The sequence below is a fragment of the Ambystoma mexicanum genome, chromosome 2p (assembly GCF_040938575.1).
Source record: "Ambystoma mexicanum isolate Mex_15411 chromosome 2p, UKY_AmexF1_1, whole genome shotgun sequence".
Lineage (NCBI taxonomy): Eukaryota > Metazoa > Chordata > Amphibia > Caudata > Ambystomatidae > Ambystoma > Ambystoma mexicanum.
This window is the reverse complement of record NC_090923.1, coordinates 771,451,373-771,472,921: the sequence shown is the minus strand read 5'-3', so window position 1 is coordinate 771,472,921 and position 21,549 is coordinate 771,451,373. Positions and strand designations below refer to the sequence as shown.

Genomic DNA, 21,549 nt, shown 5'->3' with positions numbered 1-21,549 from the left:
TTGGCCCTGGCCTATTGATTGGAATCCTCATTGTAGAAGCCTTTACTCGATTGCCTGACTATTCACTTGTTGGTGCTGCTTAATTTTGTATAACCTTGTCTTTCCCTCCGTTTATAATTGCTGGAGTGCCATTCTGCTCACACTTCATTTTGAGCTTAACTTGTCCAAAATTCATTGGGTGGTGTGTAGTATATTAAGAGTGTGATTTTTCTGCTGCTTTACTTATTGAACTGTTTTACAACTGATTTGTAAATCAGTGGTTGTTTGAACCATAGTAATTGATGTCCTTTGTGTAACTGTTGATACTGCTCACTTTACTCTTGAGATAAATCTGGCTGCTCAGCCATCGCTACCACTTTACTGTGTAGTACAAGCTTGTACCAAAGGTGAAATTATACTTAAACTTGAAGTCTTAATTGTGTCTGGTGTTCCCAAAGGGTAATGCATATGATTCTGCCTAACAGGAAGAGCATTTTTTTTGTTCGTTTTATAATGTGGACCAATGTGGAAGGGTCAACTGTATGATATTGCACTTGCCAAAGTTTGGACATCAACATAGAAGAGGGGTGTGGTGTGACTTCGGTCTACACTAACATAGGTAAAAGTGTGCCTGTGAAGAAGGCCAGTGATGTACTAACATGGAGTGAGTCGACGTGAGTGGAAGAGGAGTGTGTGGGTGAGCCTGTGGAGAAGCCCAGAATGAGAGAGCATGTAGGGCATATGGGTATAAGAGTGGTAAGTACGTAAGCTTGAGGAGTGAATGAGGGTGTGTGTGCGAACACAAGAAAGAAAGAAAGGAGTAAAAGGGGGAATATAGAGAAAAGGGGGATAATTGGGACTACTGGGACATAAAATAAGGGATGGTGGAAGGGTGAATAATGGCATGTCAAGGTAGGCCCCTCGATCACATGAGTGAAGGACTACCGCAATAACATGATAAAATATTAAAATATAATTTTCAATGGGTCCAAGAAACTGCAGGACAGTCATTTTATGCATGGCCAGGGGAGGGAACATTTAATAACAGAATAATATGACATATGTTCTCATACCTATTGATAAAGTACATGGGCTCTAAGTTGAATAGTAGGCAGAGTATCTTGAGCCTCTGGAAATTATACAAGAAGAAACAGGATGAGTAAACAAAGTGGTAGGAGAAAAAAGCAGAAGCAATGAATAAAACCAGTGCCCCACCCCCACTGTAGTGAATAAATCCAGTGTTAAGGTCTGCGGCAGGGTATACAAACCCACAGTGGGTGTATCCAGAAAGAGAGGAGGGGGTACAAGGGCAAAAGAAAGGCAGGGAAGCGCAAATGAGAGAGACACATGACAATAGAGAGAAGAAGTATCCAGCGTACATAGCGAAGAGCACAAGGAAACAGTTGGAGGTGCTGTCTAATGTAGCAGAAAGAGTCATCTAAAAAGAGCACCGGAGGAAGACAAATGAGAAGGAAGGTGTGGGGGATGAAAAAGGGTCGACCTCAGGGAGGATAGCATTTTAAATGGACAATGGAGAACAAGACGGGGAGTGGAGGAGACAGAAACAGAGGATGAGGAAAGTATCCCATCAAAAATGGAATAAGAGGAGGATGTAATGAGTGGCTGGGAGGTTGAGCAATGAACACACGAGACAGAGGGCCTCATTACAACCCTGGCGTTAAGGGGTTAACGGCGCTGTAAAAGGCTGCAGCGCCGTTAAACCCTTAACGCCAGATTCACACTTTAACGCCTGCTTTTTGCAGGCGTTAAATTCCAACCCGCTAAGGGACCTTGGTGCTAATTACGGCACCGTAATTTATGGTGCCGTAATTAGCGCCTTCCCCATTCCCATTGAGCCCTATGGGCCAAAAATGGGAATGGGGAAGGGGCCATGTTGAATGGGGATTTACCTCACCGCAAACCTTGGAATGGGGCGGTAAATCCCCCATCCACCATGGCGGAATCCGGCATGGACCATGGTGCTAATAGCACCATGGTCCAACGCCAGGCTTGTAATGAGGCCCAGAGAGTAGAAAAGGGTGGAAGCAGATGGACAGGTGAATGTGAGGAGCAGAGAAGAGCCTGGTAAAGTGTCCTCTGCAATCAGAAAGAGAAGGGGCACCAGAGACAAGGGGGGACTAGAACAGGGCAATGGTGGCACAGATGCCATTGGTACAGAAGGAGAGAGGGGATGCACTACATACCATGGTAGACAATGGAAAGACATAATCTTATTAGTAGTTTTCCCGCCCTTATTGCAGGGGCTAGCAAATGAATATACACACTTGAATAAGAGGCCACAGAAGTGACTGCAGGATATGAAAAGCTTATTTGAAACAAAAATAGGAGAACGGGGAGACAACATATCAAAACAGGTGGTATACAAATGGGTTAGACTAAACACAAACACACACAACAAAGCGCCATTCGATTACTATCAGGATCATGTGTGGAAGGTGTTGAGGAGCATGTATCCGGACAGCTCAGACTTAGGAGCTGTCATAACTGATAAGATGAAGCCAGGTGGAGACCCAGCAGAGTATATAAAACAGGGCCAGAAGCCCTGGACGCAGGAAACGCTGAAACCATGCGACAAATGTGTTCCCTTATTCTTGCACAAATTGGTCAAAATGACTGTCATCGGATGTCGTCTTTAGATAAAATAATGGGAATGGAGACAAAGGGATGGCCAAAGACACAGGCAACCATAGTACACTACTGTAAGAGAAAGCAAGAGAGCGAAGCAGACAACAAGCTTGTTCATAAGAAGCTCGCAAGGTATACAATGGAGGGGGCTATGTACATACTCGTTGCTGCCACAGTGGTTCCTGCCCAACAGGGGTGGTTCCCAGTGGGCATGTGCCGCTGCCATGCACCCCACAAAGGGGGCGGGGGCGCAGCAATAGGGGGACTATTCACAAGTGCAATTTACCAACTAGGGGGTAATTTCAAATGAGAAAAGGGAACCCTCAGTCAGAGAGAGGAGGAGGATATAGGGGAGTAGGATACAGATTCATGGGCCTGTCTTTCATATGCAGCACCATGGGCACTTTGCGAGCACTTGCCCCTTTGGACAGCAACCACAGTCATAGGCATACCAAGTGGCACAACAGCAAGGTATCTATGCTCAGCAGTGCCATCCCCCACAGGTGTAGTCACAAGCATATGTGGGGCATACAGAGAGCAGAGAAACATCCCATGCTTGCCATCAGTATCAGCCAGACACAAGTGAATGCAATGGTACTAGGATAGAATGTGATATCCCAGTGTACTGGGGTCAGCGTTATGGGGGAAATCCTTTCCCATACCAGCCAAACATAACCCCCCAATAGGAAAGCCCACAGGGAGTGCTTGTGTGTCAATTCCACCAGTAACTGAAGACCACAAAGAGGAATACAAAGTAGCAGTGAAGATAGGACCAAGAGAATTTTCATTTTTTTATAGACACAGGGGCCACCAAGTCATGCATACGAAGGGCGGATTTCCATTGTCAAGCAGAGGTATGGACATGCAGGACTTCTCTGGGGCTGCTGTCATAGTTCCATTAACAAAAGATGTGCCATTAACGGTAGGGACACAGCATATAGTGACACCCCTACTGTACTTAAAGGACACCCCAAAAAATATCTTGGGGAGGGATTTATTGAGCAAACTGTGTGCAACAATATCATTCATGGAAAAGTGGATGTGTGCTCGACACCAAGCGTGTACTGTGCCGGAGTGGCAACGCTCTTTCTGGTAGCACACATGCACAGCACACTGTGAGGACAGCCCCAAGTTGTTAATACGGGGTCCATATACTGTTGAGATGGATATCGAGGATACAGGGGAAGGAGTTCAGACTGGCATTAGACTTCTTCTTCCGACCACAGTGTCAGAAGGAGGAAGCTAGGGGCACCACAACAGTGTTACAGATTGAGAAAGTGGTGATCCACAAAGACATGTTGATATTATGTGGGCCAGATGACGATGACATTGAGTGCAGTACAGTGCTGTGTATTTACCCAACACTGACAATAACAGGGTTAATTGACAAACAACTTTTCTCTGAAAGAGAAAAATAACGAGAGATAGTGTCCCAGCTACTGATCCCATGTCGATTCAGAGTATTTGAAAGCTGATACTGCAACTGACATAACTAGTGAAAAACGAGAGCAGGTACACATAAGGGGACTTAAAGAAGGTCTCATAGAAATTGTGGACCACAGGCCCCCATGTTGTAGGGGTAGTAAAGGGAACAGGAGCATTCAAATCAAAACTGAAAGAGGGAGGTCTGCTGCCACGAGCACAACAATACCCACTCTCCTGTGAGTCAGATAAAGGAATTTACTTCACCCTTCAAGCATTATAGCAACAAGGCATAGTACAGACATCAACATCTCTGTACAACACCGCAATAAACCTGATAAAGAAGTCAAAAAGGGGGTCATGGAGATTCATACAGGATGTTTGCCCTTTAAACAATGTTGTGAAAGCAGAGTTCCCACTTGTGCTGAACCCTGCTACAATAGTATGTAACATCCTGACAAAGGGAAACTACTTCAGGATCATTGACCTGAAGAATGCCTTTTTCTCCATCTGACTACACCCCCAAATCCAGATACCTCACTGCGTTCACCCATCGGGGGACCAGATTTGAACATACTAGGCTCCCACAAGGGTACTATGAATCACCAAGTATTTTTAAATGAGCGCTTCAGATGGACCTAAGCAACTTACCCATGCCCAGTACGGTGATCCAATATGTGGACAATTTACTGGGGTGCAGTGAAACAGAGGAGCAGTGCAGGGCAGACTCAGTGCCCCTCTTAACATTGCTAGCAGAAAAGGGGTACAAAGTGGAATAGGAAAAATTACAATACTGTCAGGGGGAGGTAGTGTACTTGGGGCAAATAATATCCAGGAAAGGCTGCAAAATAACCCCAGAAAGAGTAGAGGCAATACACATGACACAACGCCTCTGTACGGTGAAAGAAATGCAAAAGATTCTAGGATTATGCAATTATTGCAGGGTCTGGATATTCGACTATTCCACCTTCACAAAACCTCAAGGAAGCACAGAGGGAGAAAAGGGCAATACAGTGGACGGCAGATAAGGACAGTTTTACTGAACTTAAAGAAGCACTGGGCCCGTTATGGCAAGCCCCAATTACAAAGAGAAGTCCTATATATTACCATGGGTTTCCCCATAGTTCTATATGTGGACACTCTCTTTTCGCCATCCTAGAGAAGTAGAAGAACACACTCAGAAGGCATCCAGGTATGTCATCACACTGACACATCTAGGAATTGTGGTAGTGAGGTGACTTGTGATTAATCCGGCATCATTCATAGCAGAACGAATGGAGAAAGGGGACTGCATGCATGATTACCCAGCATATATGGATATCATTGCAGGAAAAATGCAGGCAAAGGAAGAAGAGGTGGATGGAGGGGATATGGTCTTCACAGATGCGTTGTCAATTATAGACCCGAATACAGGAATAAAATGCACTGGTGCTGCAGTAGTCTATTACAAGGATGAACAGTTTTGGATACAATCTCTATTGAGGCTACCATCACATTATTCAGCACAGGCAACAGAATTGGTGGCCATGATTAATGCACTACAGATGATGGAGCGGCATGTAGGGACCATCTTATCAGACTCTGCTTATGTAACGTCCACTATACATTCCGGATTAGGGCAGTGAGAAAGGGGAGGATTAAGGAGAAGTGATGGGTCCCCAGTACAGCATGCTAAATTGCTAAACAAATTAATAGAGGCATTAAAGTTTCCAGTACAAGTGGCTATCATAAATTGTGCTGGCAAAAGGGAACAATATCCCCGACCGAGCAGCAAAAGCAGCAACCTATTTACCTGAGGGGACTACATGGTTATACCTAGGTACAGATGGGAGGGCAACAATTATGGTTACAGGGGAGAAAAGACACACAGAATCAGAAAGGGCAGATCCCTTCAACTCCCTACCGATTGAGCAGATAATTGATTTACAGAGGGAAGTTCCCCAGGAAGAAAAAGGCTTATGGATGTGGAGGGGATGTTAACTCTCACTCACCAACTTGGTGTGGAGGCAAAATAGCACAGGGAAAACAGTAATTCCCACAAAAGTGTTAGGTATTGCACTAGAACAATTACATTTGACCGCCCATATCTCCAAAGACCATGTGGCAGCAGAAATACATGAGAGATGCTATTATATTTTGGTTAGCTCTACTACTGCTTTAATCTTGTACTGCCTTAATGTGACGTGGCATGTGGTTTCACCTCCACAGAGGAACTGGATAGCTCTGGGGTCCATGTCCTGGATGTACCACCCCCAGTGTTTGCATCAAGTAGCTAGTGGCTCTCTGTGGTCTACAGAGTTCCCACATTCTCCCTTGCGGAGGTTAAACTAGACTTTGCCACAATATCTATAAGCAAAATGAAATAAAACATTGATTGCACAAAATACTTTAATATTAATTTGAGGTAGCATAAGAAATAATTCATAATGCCATGTTTGGACTCCAAAATTAATAATTATGTACTTGTTGAATAGACATGGCAATTTCAGATCCTTAGAGCATGTTATCTGTGAACTCGACATATGTTACCCTCTGATGCCAAGTATTACACAATTGTTTCAATGTGTTTTTCCATTATATATCTTTTTTTGCTTTTTCAGGGCACACATATATTGCCAATGCTGACCACTGCACTGCATGATCCCACATATTTTCGATACCCAAACAACTTCAATCCTGAGAACTTTCTGGATGAAAAGGGAAACTTTGTGAAAAATGAGGCTTTCGTGCCCTTCTCACTCGGTAAGTACCAGTGCTAAAACGATTCATTCATATCCTTTCACCCCAAATCACTCATTAGAGAAGCATTGCTTAAAACTATCACCTGATCAGTTGCATAATGCTTATTTTGTCCCAATTAATAATGGTTCACTTTTCCCCTACTCCACCCTACTAGTAGACTGAACACATACATTCTGAATATAATTTAGGTCAGCTATCCTTAGAGGTAAGAGAGCATACAGTGACAGCAAATGAGTGTCTCGAATGGGAGATTAAAAACCCATCAAGACTTGGGATGTGTATAGCCTCTGAGCAATATGATACTTTCATTAAGGGGGTGGCTGGTGAGGTTTATTTAATTTTTGCAGTGTAGTAACTTCATATAAATAATTATTGGACTGGATTTCCCAAATGAGTGACCTGAAATACAAGATCAATACCCATCTCAAAGCACACATTTTCTTTCAGTGATAGGACATGGTCATAGCTTGGTCACTTTCCTTTCCTTCAATATATGGGGTAAGTGCTTGTTAGTTGGAGAAATAAATCACTATTTATCCAGCAATACTTTGTACAGCAATTTTATCATGCGGCACCTTTTTGGAGCACAGCTTGCTATCAGTACATAACACAATGGAGTGATAACAATGGACCCAACTAACTTTTCAAGAGGTGGCTTGGTGATTAGTAATTGAATGTATCCTGTTGGATTAGAAAGACGTGTAAACACTGATAACCTTTGAAATAGAACGAAGAAAGGAAATCATGGACAACAAATTGAACACATTATGTTCTCCAGCTAATATTCAAAAAGTACTGACCCAGAAAGAATGTTTACAACTAGCACAATGTTGGTGACTTAATGCTAATCTAACCAGAAGAAGTAAATGTGTGAGCAAAGACTGCAATACAGTATGCCCAAAACTGCACCACGACTTGGATCAAAGATCTTTTATTCACAAAGGTGAATCAGTTAGAGTATGAATAGTATACCTCTCTCACCCTAATATTGAAAGCATTTTAGAATTGGTTGAGGGCAAGTTGTACTGTTCAAAGGTGTCACTTAGCAGCAGAAGTTTGCAAACAGCGGTTAGAATCAACTCACTAAAAGGTCAACACATCCGACCTATTATTCATTGGCTCAGAGCAATTGTGTGTATTCCCACTGTGTATTTGTACTGGACAGACCATACTAAAATACACATCCTGCCTTGTCTGACACCTTTGGGAATGACAATGCCCAGCTAAGCACACTCAAACACACCCCAAATGAGACAAATCACACCCAGGCACAACATAACATTACATTGGTGCACACAGGAGCTGTTTGAGAGCAAGCACACAATCCCCATGCAAGAATAGTTCAGGAGAAAATCCCAACAACAGAAGGCATAATCACCCTGAGGTCCCTTCCTTAAACATACAGGGTACTCATCAAAGTGAAGGCAAATTACTACACAACAACCATCATTAAAGCAGCCAACAAGACAAGAACAATCTTCAAACCCATGAAGCACTGCATAAACTCCATGCTTTAACATACAATATCACAATCTGTTGATCAATTCAACTCCACCAACAACTTCCACTCAGAAAATAAAAATAGGATAAAGCATCATATTGACAGCACCCTTCTTCTCCCCCTCCTCCACTGTAAATCTCATCATAGTCGAAGCACTCACACCACATTTCAATGTCATGAATAGATCCGCCGTTCAATATACACAGTCCCAGATGCTTTAGAAATGGGGCGGCTCATCTCCATAATGAAAAGGATCACCCTTCATCCAAATAACTTAGCCAACTAACATCCCTTTCTTAGCAAATTGATTGAGACAAACAGCCCCATCCTGTTGCGTGAATGTATCAGTAATCACAATCATCTACAAGCCTACCAATCTAGTTAACAATCACGATGCAACACAGATACTCCAAGTTATCAATGTCATCCTAGACATCCTAGTCCAAAAGAGACCGCTACTCACTCATTGACTCAACCTCACTGTCTTTTTCTACACTGTCAACCATGAGGTCATCCTCATAAACCCCACCCGATACATGACTACATGGGACTGTCATGCAGTGTTATGCTTCATACCTCTACAATAGATAACAACTCATCCAGATGGGCTCCAACAGATCGCAGTGCCACCGAGTAACCTGCAGTGTTCCACAATGTTCCATCCAGTCACTTGTCATCTTCAACCTCTATATGGAACCTGTAGGGTAAATCCACAATGTGAAGATATACATATACACATGTGACATGCAGCGTTACTAAAAGATCAATTGCAGCAATGGCATCTATTGATTCAAGCACTATCTGTCCTCATCCAAATGTGTATGTCAAGCATCTATCTGAATCACCACCAACAGAGAGCAAATTAATTCTCTTAAGAAACCCTACAAAGCATACAAAAGTCCAAAATTGGACGAATGCCATGAAACACATAGGATTCATACCTCAACTTTCACCCTGTTGAACATCGCTCATCATTACTGTTGACAGTGACTTCTCTTTCATTACACACATCAGGAAGTTCATCCAAGATGCACAATACCAACTTGGCATCCTCTGCATTGTCAAGCATTTCATCTCTGCTTCATGTTTCAGAAGTGTTTTCTAAGCATTGCTCATCTCCCACCTGGACGGTGGCAAGTCCCTATTCGCTTGCGTCCCAGATTCTACCCTGACCTCGCTGAAAGCTGTTCAACATGGTGCAGCTCACCTTATCAGAGGACTAAGAGAATTGACTCACATCACTCCCTTCCTCAAGGAGCTGTACTGAATACTTCTTCATGCACAAATCATGTTCAGGACATCCTGTATCACCTACAAAGTAGTCATAATCAAAAAACCACTCAACCTGGTCAAGAAACCCACCATCTCCGGAGACCAGCACACCACCAGAAGCCATGTCATCGCCTGACTGTAAATAAACAACTGCAAAAATGAAAAGGAAACAGGCCTTTTTATGCTATGCAATCTGTCTCTGAAACAATTTCTCAAATTTACATGAGACTGTGCCCCTCAATCATATGTTTCAGGAAGGAACTGACGATTCTACTCTTCAAAGACTATTTTAGCAATTGCTGATTGCTCTTTCCAAGCAGTCCATTCTGGTGCTTGTCCCATCACTGTTCCCTCTAGCCACTCTAGTTCTTCTGCTTCCCCTGAACCTACTTTGACCCACTGACATTATCCACAATGTAACATGCTGCATTATTTCCCATCTAGGTTTGTGTTTTATAAATCTTGTACATGCATACATTGGATTAATAGTTTTAGATGCAGACAAGAGAATAGGACTGAGTACACCCAACCAAGTTGTCCCTTTTTAGACACATTTTGTAAATAGAATTTACTACTTAATCGCTGTGCTTGGTCCAAAATATATTGGCAAATTTCTTCATTAGCATGGTTGTATTTCTGTTCCTTTTTTTCTTGAATGTTTAACAAAAAATGTTCACCTTTGGTTGCTTTATCTAGGACAATGTCATGATCGATACAGACCTTTCCTTTCTTAAACATTCCAACAGAGCAACAGACAGGAGAAAGAAAAAGGGTTATGGTTTCACATAACGAAAACACCCTTTGCTACTCCCCTCTGTGGTATTGTGGGGGATGTGTAGTAGAGCAGGAGTGTTGTCCTTGGAGACAGAAATATGCACAAGGGTGAGACAAAAGAGAGTGTTAGTTCACTGATAAAATGGCGTCCCTCCCTCTTCCTTTTGGCCTCCCCTTTGTTTTGTATGTACCTAAAAGGGGGGCCAGTCTGCTATGAAAGGGACCATGGTAATCCACCAGGAGAAGCATTGATATTCATGTAAAGTATCTGTAGAGAATAATGGTGCACTACCGTTGGAGCCGATGGTTTGGTGAATTTTCAAGGAGAACGAAGTCCAGAGTGAAAGGAACCAGGAAGGAAAACGCTGAGGCTCAGCATTTGCATCTAGCATGGACTTATAGCGCTAGGTATGGTAGAAACAAGGCAAGAGATCATGCAATCACTAATTGCCTAATGAGTTTGTGCAGAAATTAGGTACTGCGATCCTTCGTTGTAGGAAGGGTAGAAGTTGTGGAAAGACAACAGTTCCCCACGGTAGCTGCAATACAACGCGTGCTCAGTTGAACACAGTCACTTGAAATTGCTGATCAGCGATCAACTTCCATTGAGCTCTGAAGTGGACCAGAAATAGTCAAGTCGCCATTACTAAGAGGTGAAAACCTGTTGGAAACTCTACCTGGGTCCGTATCTATGAGTCCACCAAGGTTGCCACAATCGTCCTGCTAACAGGCGGGCCACTGGATGTCTGAAAACAGTGTGAGGTTTGCCAAACCCTACAGTATGCCTCCTCCTAGGGACCCCTCCCAAATGGGGGGGTCTGCCTTTCTCACCAGACCTGTCTGAATGACGCAAATGAAAGTTCTTAACCAACTGGGGTGAGAATAAATCTTTAGCCAAGACCCAAGTCCTATCCTCTCGACTGTACCCTGCCAAGTCAATCAAATATTGGACAGAGTTTCTTCAAATACGTTAATCCACAATCTTTTTGACTTCATAGACATCATGAGGATCCACTGATGGGGGCTTTGGTAGATGATGATCTCCGTATTTGAGGGAATGGACGGGATGTTTGAGCAGTGATGCATGGGAAAAGGGGTGTATATGGTAGTTTGATGGTATCAGTAGTTTCATAGCTACTGGATTGATGGTGTTGGTAATCGGAAAGGGTCCAATATATCAGGGTTTGAATATTTGTGGTCTTTTGGGAAAGTTGAGATTTTTGGTACCCAACCATACACTGTCGTTCACTTTGTACCGTGGTGTGTCTGTCCTTTTCTGGTAAGCACATTTCTTGATGGCCTCTTGGGCATGTTTGAGTTGTATTGGGGCCTTTTAGAATCCCTGTTGTAAGGACTGGATATGATTGTGAGCAGCAAGAATGAGAATGGGACCAAGGGTTTTAGTGGGGAAAGAAGATGGATGGTAACCATACGTGAGGTGGAAAGGAGTATCTAAGAATGAGACGTGATGAGCGTCATTGTATGCAAACTCCGTCAAGGGGAGCAGCGCTACCCAGTTGTCGTTATAAAGAGTGGTGTAACAACATAGATACTGTTGAATGATCTGATTCACCCTCTAGGTTTGACCATCGCTTTGAGGATAGTATGCAGTTGAAAATCGTAGTCTGATTCCCAAAAGAAGACTGGTCTCTCTCCAAAAATGTGATCCAAACTGTGTTCCTTTATCAGTAACAATGGTGTTAAACAAGCCATGTAGTCGGAATAAGTGTGGCACAAACAGTTGAGCCAATTCTAGAGCTGATGGTGGCCTGGGCAAAGCTATAAAGTGAGCCAGTTTAGTAAACCTAACCACAATGGTCAATTTGATGGTTTGGCTTTGGACCTTGGTATGGTCTGTGATGAAATCCATTGAGCAATCTTTCCAGGGGTAGGACCTTGGGGTATTGGCAGAGGTTGAAGCAGTCACATTGTTTTCTGATGGAGGTTTTTTGACCAAGAACAAACTCCACATCCTTGTATGTAATCCTTGATGTCTTGAGACCACCCTTTCCACCAGGCATACCTCTCGATTTTCTTTCAGGTCTTTAGTACACCCAATTGTCCTGCACTGGGGTCATCATGGCACCATTGAAGAAAACGAGTTTGAATGGCTGTGGTGGGTAACCAGAGACATTTCCAATGAAACAGTAGTCCTTGTCTTTCCTGGTGTATGGGATCTTCCTCAAGCAAAACATTTTTGTTGCATCAGAGTAAGCCTGAGAGAGGTATTCTTCAAACCCTTCTAGTTTGGTCTAGAGGGTAGAGACGATATCTGAAGGGGACACACACAGGAATCCTGTTGTTTTCTTCAGAAAAACAGAGTCTTTATGAAACGGGGCATTAGCTTTGGTGTTTTGGGTGCCTGGGGTATAGGTGACTTGGAAATTAAACTGGGAAAAGAAATTAATCCATCTGTTCTGGCGTTGGTTTATGGAACGAGTAGTTCCATAATTGCATGGGATGGCTGGCTCCTTCAATGGAATGTCTCTTGGTGATCAAGGCTTCTTTAATTAACAACAATTCTTTATCAAAGACACTATAGTTGTTTTCCGGCTTCGTAGGTTTTTGGGAATGATACGCTATGGGATGTTTGAACTTGGTCTGAGGGTCTGTTTGAGATAAGACAGCTCTAACAGCAGAATTGGAAGCATCAGCTTCTATAATAAATGGGGAGTCAGGATTCGGAATATGTAGAACTGGAGCAGTGGTGAACTTCAATTTCCAATAATCTAATGCCTCCTAGGCCTGTGGGCCACATTCAAACACTTGTACCTTAGGTAGGAGTCTAGTTAAAGGCAACAGTATCTGAGAATAGTTAGGGATGAAACGCCTATAAATATTGGCAAAACCCCAAATCCTCTGAAGACTCTTGACAGACGTAACAGCCACTCTAGGATGGCGTTGATCTTCTTTGGGTCCATCTCAATCCTCCCCAGAGACAACACGTAACATAGGTAGGCACTATCTGCTGGCAAAACATGCATTTGGGGGCTTTGGCGTACATTTGGTGTTTCTGCAGTCTAGATAGTATCTCTCTTACATGGAGGATATGGTCTTCAATAGAGGATGAGAAGATCAAAATATCATAAAGATAGATAACAATGTAAATGTCCAGTATATCCTGGAATATGTAGTTGAGAAAATGCTGGAAGGCAGCTGGGGCGGTACATAGCCTGAAGGGCATGACCAGATATTCACAGTGCCCCTATCTGGTGCAGAAAGTGGTCTTCCACTCGTCTACCTGTGCTACCCTCACCAAATTATAGGCACCCCTTAGATCCAGTTTGGTGTTCATAGTACTATGCTGTGGTTGTTCCAAGAGAACTTGCATGAGAGGTAGAGGATATCTATAATTGAAAGTGATTTTGTTCAACATTCTATAGTCAATACACAGTCTGAGTTCTGTGTCATTCTTCTTGGGTAAGACAAATATGGGTGTGCCTGCAGGAGTGGTCTAATGTCGGATAAATCCTTTTCAAAGTTTTCTTGATGTACTGTTTCAACACCCTGTTTTCTTTTTCAGTGAGCACGTAGGTTCTTCCGAAGGGTACCTTGCCTCCAAGTACCAGCTTGATATGACAATCATATTGCCAATGCAGTGGTAGTCTATTGGCTTCGATTGGATTGAAAACGTCGGCAAAGGCTTGATATACACCGGGTAGTCCTGGGATTTGGGTTTATGTTACACAAGATAGTAACTTAGAAGGAGCATCATCCACTTGGTGTGGGATTCGACAAAGAAGGGAACAACCTGTTCCTGTAAATGTGAGTTTGCAGTGTTTCCAATCGATGCTAGGGTTATGTGATTCCAGCCATTGGAAACCCAAGATCACCTGGAAGTGAGGTGCGGCTATAGCATCGAAATAAAGGACCTCTTGATGTCCAAGGGAGCAAAATCATGGTCGGTGGTATGGTTTGTTGAGTTATGGGCCCAGAAATGAGATCGGTTCCGACTGTCGGTATGATGGATTTGTATAATTATTTTACAAGCAGAGGTATGTTCATTTTCTGAGAAAACGAGACATCTATAAAATTGCCTGTGGCTCCCTTGTCAATAATAGCCATCACGGCTGTAAGCGCCTGAGTGGCTCCTTGAAGGTCAACCAATATGATCAAATGGCTTATTCGGGTGTCTAGATTAGTTAGGAATTTTGTCCTGCAGATAGACCAGTTTCTTGCTCGCCTTTGTTCCCTCCTTCTTCTGATGAGCATTGTCGTTTTCCCCCTTTTTGGCATGGGTCTTTTCAGAAAGGCACTTATTGGGTGGTTGTGGCTACCACACTAAAAGAACAAGTTGCCTTTTCTTCAACTTTCCCTTTCTTCAGGGATGACTGGGCCCCATGTACTACCCAGCTGCACGGGTTCCCCCTCTGTCACAGGAGGAAGGCTGTGCGATATACTATAGCAAATCTTTATTCCCTGGAAAGCCTAAAAAAAGTAATCCTATCTGTTAAGGATTGGCTCATTCATGTCTGTGAATGGCGTAGCCCAAGTCAATGCCGTCTTTTCTAGATTAAGCAATATGAAAGATGTTTTAGCTAAGTCAGAGGCATAGACTTTAGGGTGATTCAGAAAGTGTATTTTACACTGGGTGACAAATGCCTTGAATTCCTTGAGATCCCCTCCATATTTGTTTGGCATGGGAGGAGTAGGTATGTTTGGGCCGGGACTAGTTCCAGGAGCAGGAAGAGTGGCGGAGGTTGTATTGCCTAGAGGAACTTGGGGTATTTTGTCCACCATTCTGGCATGTGTTTTGCTCAAAGACTGGTTATGGGGCTCTTGTTTATCCTAGAGTCAACCTTATACTGTATTACTGTTATGAATGAAACAGGACTGTGTTTTCCTGCTGAGAAGTGTACATTCCAGCCTGCAGTTTAAACACAGACTCAGTTCCTTTAACATTGCCTTCATGGTTCTGGAAGGTAAGCTAAATGTCTTGTATTCTGTCAAGATCGATACAGACCTGGCCTTCGGAAACCATGCAAACAGGGCACCAGGGTAGAGAAAGAAAAGGGGTTATGGTTTCACATAACCAAAATCCCCTTTGCTACTCTCCTCTCTGGTACTGTGGTGGATGTTGTAGTAGTGCAGGAGTGTTGTCCTTGGAGACAGAACTATATACAAGGGTGAGACAAAAGAGAGTATTAGTTCACTGCTAAAATGGTATCCCTCCCTATTCCCTTCGGGCTCCTCTTTGTTTTGTATGTACCTGAAAGGGGGGTCAGTCGACTATGAAAGCAACCATGCTAATCCGCCAGGAGAAGTGATGATATTCACGTAAAGTATCTGTAGAAAATAAGGGTGCACTACCGTTGAAGCGGGTACGATGGTTCAGTGATCAGTCAAGGAGAATGTAGTCCAGAGTGAAAGGAACCAGGAAGGAAAAACCCTGAGGCTCAGCATTTGTATCTAGGGAGGTCTTATATCACTCGGTATGGTAGAAACAAGGCAAGAGATCCTGCAATCACTAACTACCTAATGAGGTTGTGCCGAAAGGATGTACTGTGATTCTCCTTCGTAGGAAGTGTAGAAGTCTTGCAAAGACAGCAGTACCCCGCTGTACCCAAAATACAAGACGCGTTCAGTTCAATGCGGGCGCTTGAAATTGCTGATCACTGATCCACCTCCATTGATCCCAGAGGTGGACCGGAAATAGTAAAGCTGCCATTACTAAGTGGTGAAAACCTGCTGCAAACTCTACCTGGGTCCGTATCTGTGGGTCCAACAAGGTTGCCACAATCGTCCTGATAGCAGGCGGGACACTGGATGTCTGAAACCAGTGTGAGTGTTGGCAAACCTTACACACAATAAGAGTTTAGTTACGTTTTAAAATTCCATACGTATGTGTACCATCTTCTGTTGTATGTAGGAGAACATTGTATAATGCTGTTGTTGTAATTGTCAATGGCCATAGCAATAACTGAAGTATCAATATACAACCACCTATACAACAGGTGGACCCGTTCTTTTTATTTTAACGAGATGTCTGTGTTAGAACCGGGTCATGAAATGTTCAAGAAAAAGGAGGGGTGGGGCACAGACTACCTCCTACTCCTGCATTGTATATTCAGTCATTACCGTGGAGACAAAACCACCCTGAAATGTGCAATATTTAATGCATCAGGCACGTTATTTTAGATGTAGTAATCTACAGACATTCTCAAAATTGAGCACTCGTATTGTTTATTTCCAATGCAGCAGCGATTTCATTTCAGTTCTTAATGTATATTTTTAGGTTGTAGACCAATTGAACTGTATTCAATCAATTCCTATTCTAAAACACCAGGATAACATTTTATAATCAAGTTACATAAATACATACTAAACGCTTTAAATCATAAAAAGAAAAAGAATAAACTTAAAACGTGCAATCATCTTAAAATGTTTCACAATAACAAACACTTATGACACCCTCAAAGCAGCCTAACATTTCAAATGCTAAAGTGCATACAGTTAGTTTGCTTTTCACATCATATTTTCAGGGAACTCTTTCCGTGTGATAATGTACCCTGGGAAAAAGTCACGAGGTAGACAGCTTTTTTTCATGCACCCCTAAAAGCCTTCCCCCAAATATTCTACGGTGTGCATTATTTACTATTAAATACCCCTGTACTAGAATATTTGGGTAAAGTGTTTGAATATCTTGGGAGTGCACATTTGGGGAAATGTCACCAGTTGGAAACCTTTTCCAGGCAACTTTATCACTGGATACCAGGGAACTGTACCCAGCTCAAGAGCCAATATTCCCTTCTAAAAATAGATGCATCTCCAGACATTATCCAGGTAGATAGGCTTCTAGAGTGTATCCCCAATCATTAACAACTAACATTTGTATATTTTTTTCCAAACATGTCAGCCTCTTACTCATAGGCTAACTTAACTTGCAACAGTGAACACCAATGACTTCTGCATAGTGGATTTACTGAAATAGACAGTCAGAATCTGTGGGGCATCGCCTTCAGATTTCTAAATGCAGAGACAGTTCCAGCAGATTTCCCCTCTATAACTATGGAATTTCAGACTCCACAGAAATATTACAAATATGTAAGCAGATTTTCATAATGTGTTTCACGGGTGCTGGCTGCTTCTACCAATAGGCAGCTTCCTTTATCATTCAGATGCCATTTCATTTTATGATGCACAAGGTAAGGCAAAGCTATAATGCTTATACTAGGAAAGAGAACAAGGATACAGGAAATGCTATACAAGTGACATCCCTAGACAGGTACATGTGAAATCCCACGGAACATTAGAGATTGTAGGGTGTCGAAACAAATGTACACACTTCATGGTATTCACAAGTAACAATATAACTAACAATGAGCCAAAGAGCTAAGGTTTCAGAAAGCATAGACGTAACAAAAGAACTTCATGTGGCACAAAGCATAACACATTCTGAATACAAATTTCTGACAATGTAAATAAACATTATAAAAAATGCATGTTAGAACAAAACATGCTATGCTATATAAAGACATAGAACTCGCAAAGATTACAAATGGGAAAAATAATCGAGATATTGTTGGAAATCATTCCCTATAAGCATTCCTGCAGTATTCCCATTCGGACTGTAGTGTAACGTTTTGGCGGTTATAGCAGTACCAAGAAAACACTTAAAATGAATACGTCTTCTCCTACTTTCTAACATCCCCATGTGTCTTGTGATGGATTTCCTTTTCCAAGCATTCCTTGCAACGTTACCACAGAAATCTCGTAAGATTTTCACGGGGTTACCCTGAGAAGCTGACATTGTTCTCCTTCATATGGGCACCCCAACCTACCGGGAACTCCCCTACTGCACATGTGGTCTGCTTCCCTGACCCCCACATGTAGCCTTATAAGAATGCTGCCTTTTCCTATCCCAAATATCATGTTGAGCACTTTTCATGTTTGTCTTCACTGGATATTACCATGGGAATCATTTGCATCAAGACGACTTTTAATTTCTTAATAATTTAATGAAGTTCTGAACGCTTGCATGAAGAAATAAAAAAAAATATTCGAGGTAGCTGTGCATGCAAAATGATAATATTTTAATTATGTTGTTACCTTAATGTTACTATTTCTAAAATTTGAACACTTTACGTTTTTGTTGGTTAAACCTTTACGCAAGGCATAGTTAAGGTTTGCACAGTCTCTAAAATTACTGTTTTTAATAACCTTTGAATGCTTGTATTAAAAAATCTGAAAATATTCTAGAATAATAATTTGAGGCAGCTGTCTTTTCATGCACAATTTCATATTTCTACATTAACGACTTCATAGTTTCAGAAATGTTTACTTTGATCGCCTTTGAAACAGCTTTTAAAACTGAATTTCTGGACCAAATATCTCAAAATTGTCCGCTTCGATATTTTGCAGGCACCTATATTATATCAGGAATTGGTGCACCGAAGAAAGATTTTGAAAATCGACTCGGCCAACATTTGAAATATATCTATATATGCACAAATGCAAAGAATTAATGTGTAGATTTCGTATGGAGCATATGAAACACACACAACGTTTGCACACATGCAATGTAATGTAATGTAATAAGAATTTATAAAGTGTACCTTCACCAGCAAGGGCATTATGACGCTACCAGGTCAGGGACTGTACAGCAAAAGAGACAAAGAGGTCAAACCTATTCAAAATGAAAAGGTGGGTCTTGAACGGCCGCCGAAAAGAAAGATGGCCTTCAATAGGCCCACAAAGACAAGGGGGAGGCATTTCGTAACAGAGCTGCTGCGACTGGTTATCCACATGCATATTGCATACACAGTCCAACATACGCTCAGGCAAGAAATAACAGAATTCACACAACATTTTATAGCATATGTAATTACCCTCACTGCGTATCCATTTGAATATACAGTCAAGCAAGAAAATACATGATAGCAACAATATTCAGACATTACCCTAACCACACACAGCATACACACTACAACACACACGCAAAATAGGCACCCACCCACACTGCATACGCATTCCTTTTATAATTTTATTTTTTTTAAGTTTATTACAAACCTTGAAAAACAAACATCATAAAACACCAAAGCATATGTAGCATATTTAGGAAGACTATTATCATGCTTTTCCATATATTTGTCAATTTGTCCCAGTGACATGTGCATTCCAAAATACACTGAATCAAGACATACAGAATTCACACACAAAACATACACTCCCATCCACCCACCCACATACTTTCCATAGACAGTCCTCTTTGCTTCTGCCTTTGCTCTTCCTCTCCCCTTCTGATCTGTCTGCTTCAGTACCCTGCACCTGGTTACCCTCTGACTTTGGGCCCAGGTCCCTGCCAACCCATCCACTCACTTGCAATGCCTCCTGCAAACCCCTGCACTTGGGTCTGTATCTGTAACCCTAAATTCCCCTTACCTGCACTTGTCAGACACCCCCTGTCTGCGCGTTAAACCCTACACATTTGTTGTTTTTATCCCTTGCTTAGCACTTTCAACTTCTCCCCTCCCCACTGCATTTTCACACTTCCTTCTCCTGCAATTGAGCGTTCGCAATGTCATTGAGCCTAGTAAGATCGTTGTTTTGTCCTCCCTTGTTTCCCCTCCCTTGCCCGTCGTGCTCTGAAACACTTGTGTATGAGCACGATACAAATAAAATATCATATCATATCCTGAGGCCATATTTGGTACTAGCTAGCAACACCTGGATAGACTTCCTCCCCGATGGGTGCAAGAGGCATGAAAACGCTTGGAGGAGAAGATCAACTGGACTGTGGAAGGCACACTAAGCTTGGAACCAGAGTGGGCCCCTCACCCCCCCTAGTTTGAAATACTGTTCCCAACTCCAGAGTGGCAGCACTGGGGTGACACATGCTCCACACTGGAGGCCTGCACTTCTGGTGTTCACCCTCCCCCACTGTGGGATTTACACTGTGTAATTAGAGGGAGAGTTGGTTCCTGACTACCTGCATTGACTAGAGCAACCAGAATCCCCTGAGGCGAGAGCTGGTATTAACGAGCATCACCTGAACAGACTGCCTCCCTGATGAGTGCAAGAGGCATTAAAGCACTTGGAGGAGAAGATCAACTGGACTGTTGAAGGTACACTAAGTTGGGAACGAGAGAGCACCTCTTGCCCTCCGCCCCCTAGTTTGAAAACATGTTTGGGAATTCTGGACTCCAGAGCGGCAGAACCGGGGTGACACATGCTCCACTCTGGAGAGCCACACTGCTGGTTTTCCCCCTTACCCCAACTATGGGATTTACACTGTAATTTGAGAGAGAGTTTATTCCTGGCTACCTGCATTGACTACAGCAACCGGGATCCCCTGAGGCCATGTTTGATATTGATTAACAACACCTGAACAGACTGCCTGTCTGATGAGAGCAAGAGGCATGAAAGCACTTGGAGGAGAAGATCAACTGGACTGTGGAAGATACACTAAGCTGGGTACCAGAGTGCACCCCCCTCCCCCCGACCCAGTTTGAAACAATACTTGGAAATTCCGGACTCCAGAGAGGCAGCAGCAGGGTAACACATGCCACACTATGGAGAGCCACACTGCTGGTTCCCCCCCTGTGGGATTTACAATGTGTAATTGGAGTGAGAGTTGGTTCCTGGCTACCTGGATTGACTACAGCAATCAGAATCCCCTGTGGCCATACTTGCTATTAACCAGCAAAACCTAAACAAACTGCCTCCCTGATGAGTGCAAGAGGGATGAAAGCACTTGGAGGAGAAGATCAACTGGACTGTGGAAGGTACATTAAGCTGTGAACGAGAGAGCACACCCAGCCCCCTTAGTTTGTAAAAAAAAACGTTTTGGAGTTTTGGACTCCAGAGGGGCAGCACCGGGGAGACACATGCTCAACTCTGTAGAGCCACACTGCTGTTTCTTCCCCCTACCACCACTCTGGAATTTACACTGTAATTGGAGGGATAGTTGGTTTCTGACTCCTGCATTTACTACAGCAACCAGAATCCCCTGAGGCCATATTTGGTATTAACTAGCAACACCTGAACAGACTACCTGCCTGATGAGAACAAGAGGCATGAAAGCGTTTGGATGAGAAGATCAACTGGACTGTGGAAGGTACACTAAGCTGGGAACCAGATTGTACCCCTCGCCCCCATCCCTAGTTTGAAACAATATTTGGCAGTTCCAGACTCCACAGGGGCAGCAGCGGAGTGACACATGCCCCACTCTGGAGAGCCACACTGCTGGTTTTCTCCCCTCCCCCACTGTGGGA

At 42.9% G+C, this 21,549-nt stretch overlaps 1 protein-coding gene across 2 annotated transcripts in view; it reads left to right on the top strand.

Annotated features, from left to right (window-relative positions):
* The window catches only part of LOC138566776 (cytochrome P450 2C19-like), a 726,413-nt gene that overhangs the window by 534,247 nt on the left and 170,617 nt on the right, over positions 1–21,549 (top strand). For both annotated transcript variants that reach the window (XM_069644425.1, XM_069644427.1), the window contains exon 8: positions 6,648–6,789. In XM_069644425.1, the coding sequence (XP_069500526.1) occupies positions 6,648–6,789 (142 nt within the window). The remainder of the gene's footprint in view (positions 1–6,647; positions 6,790–21,549) is intronic.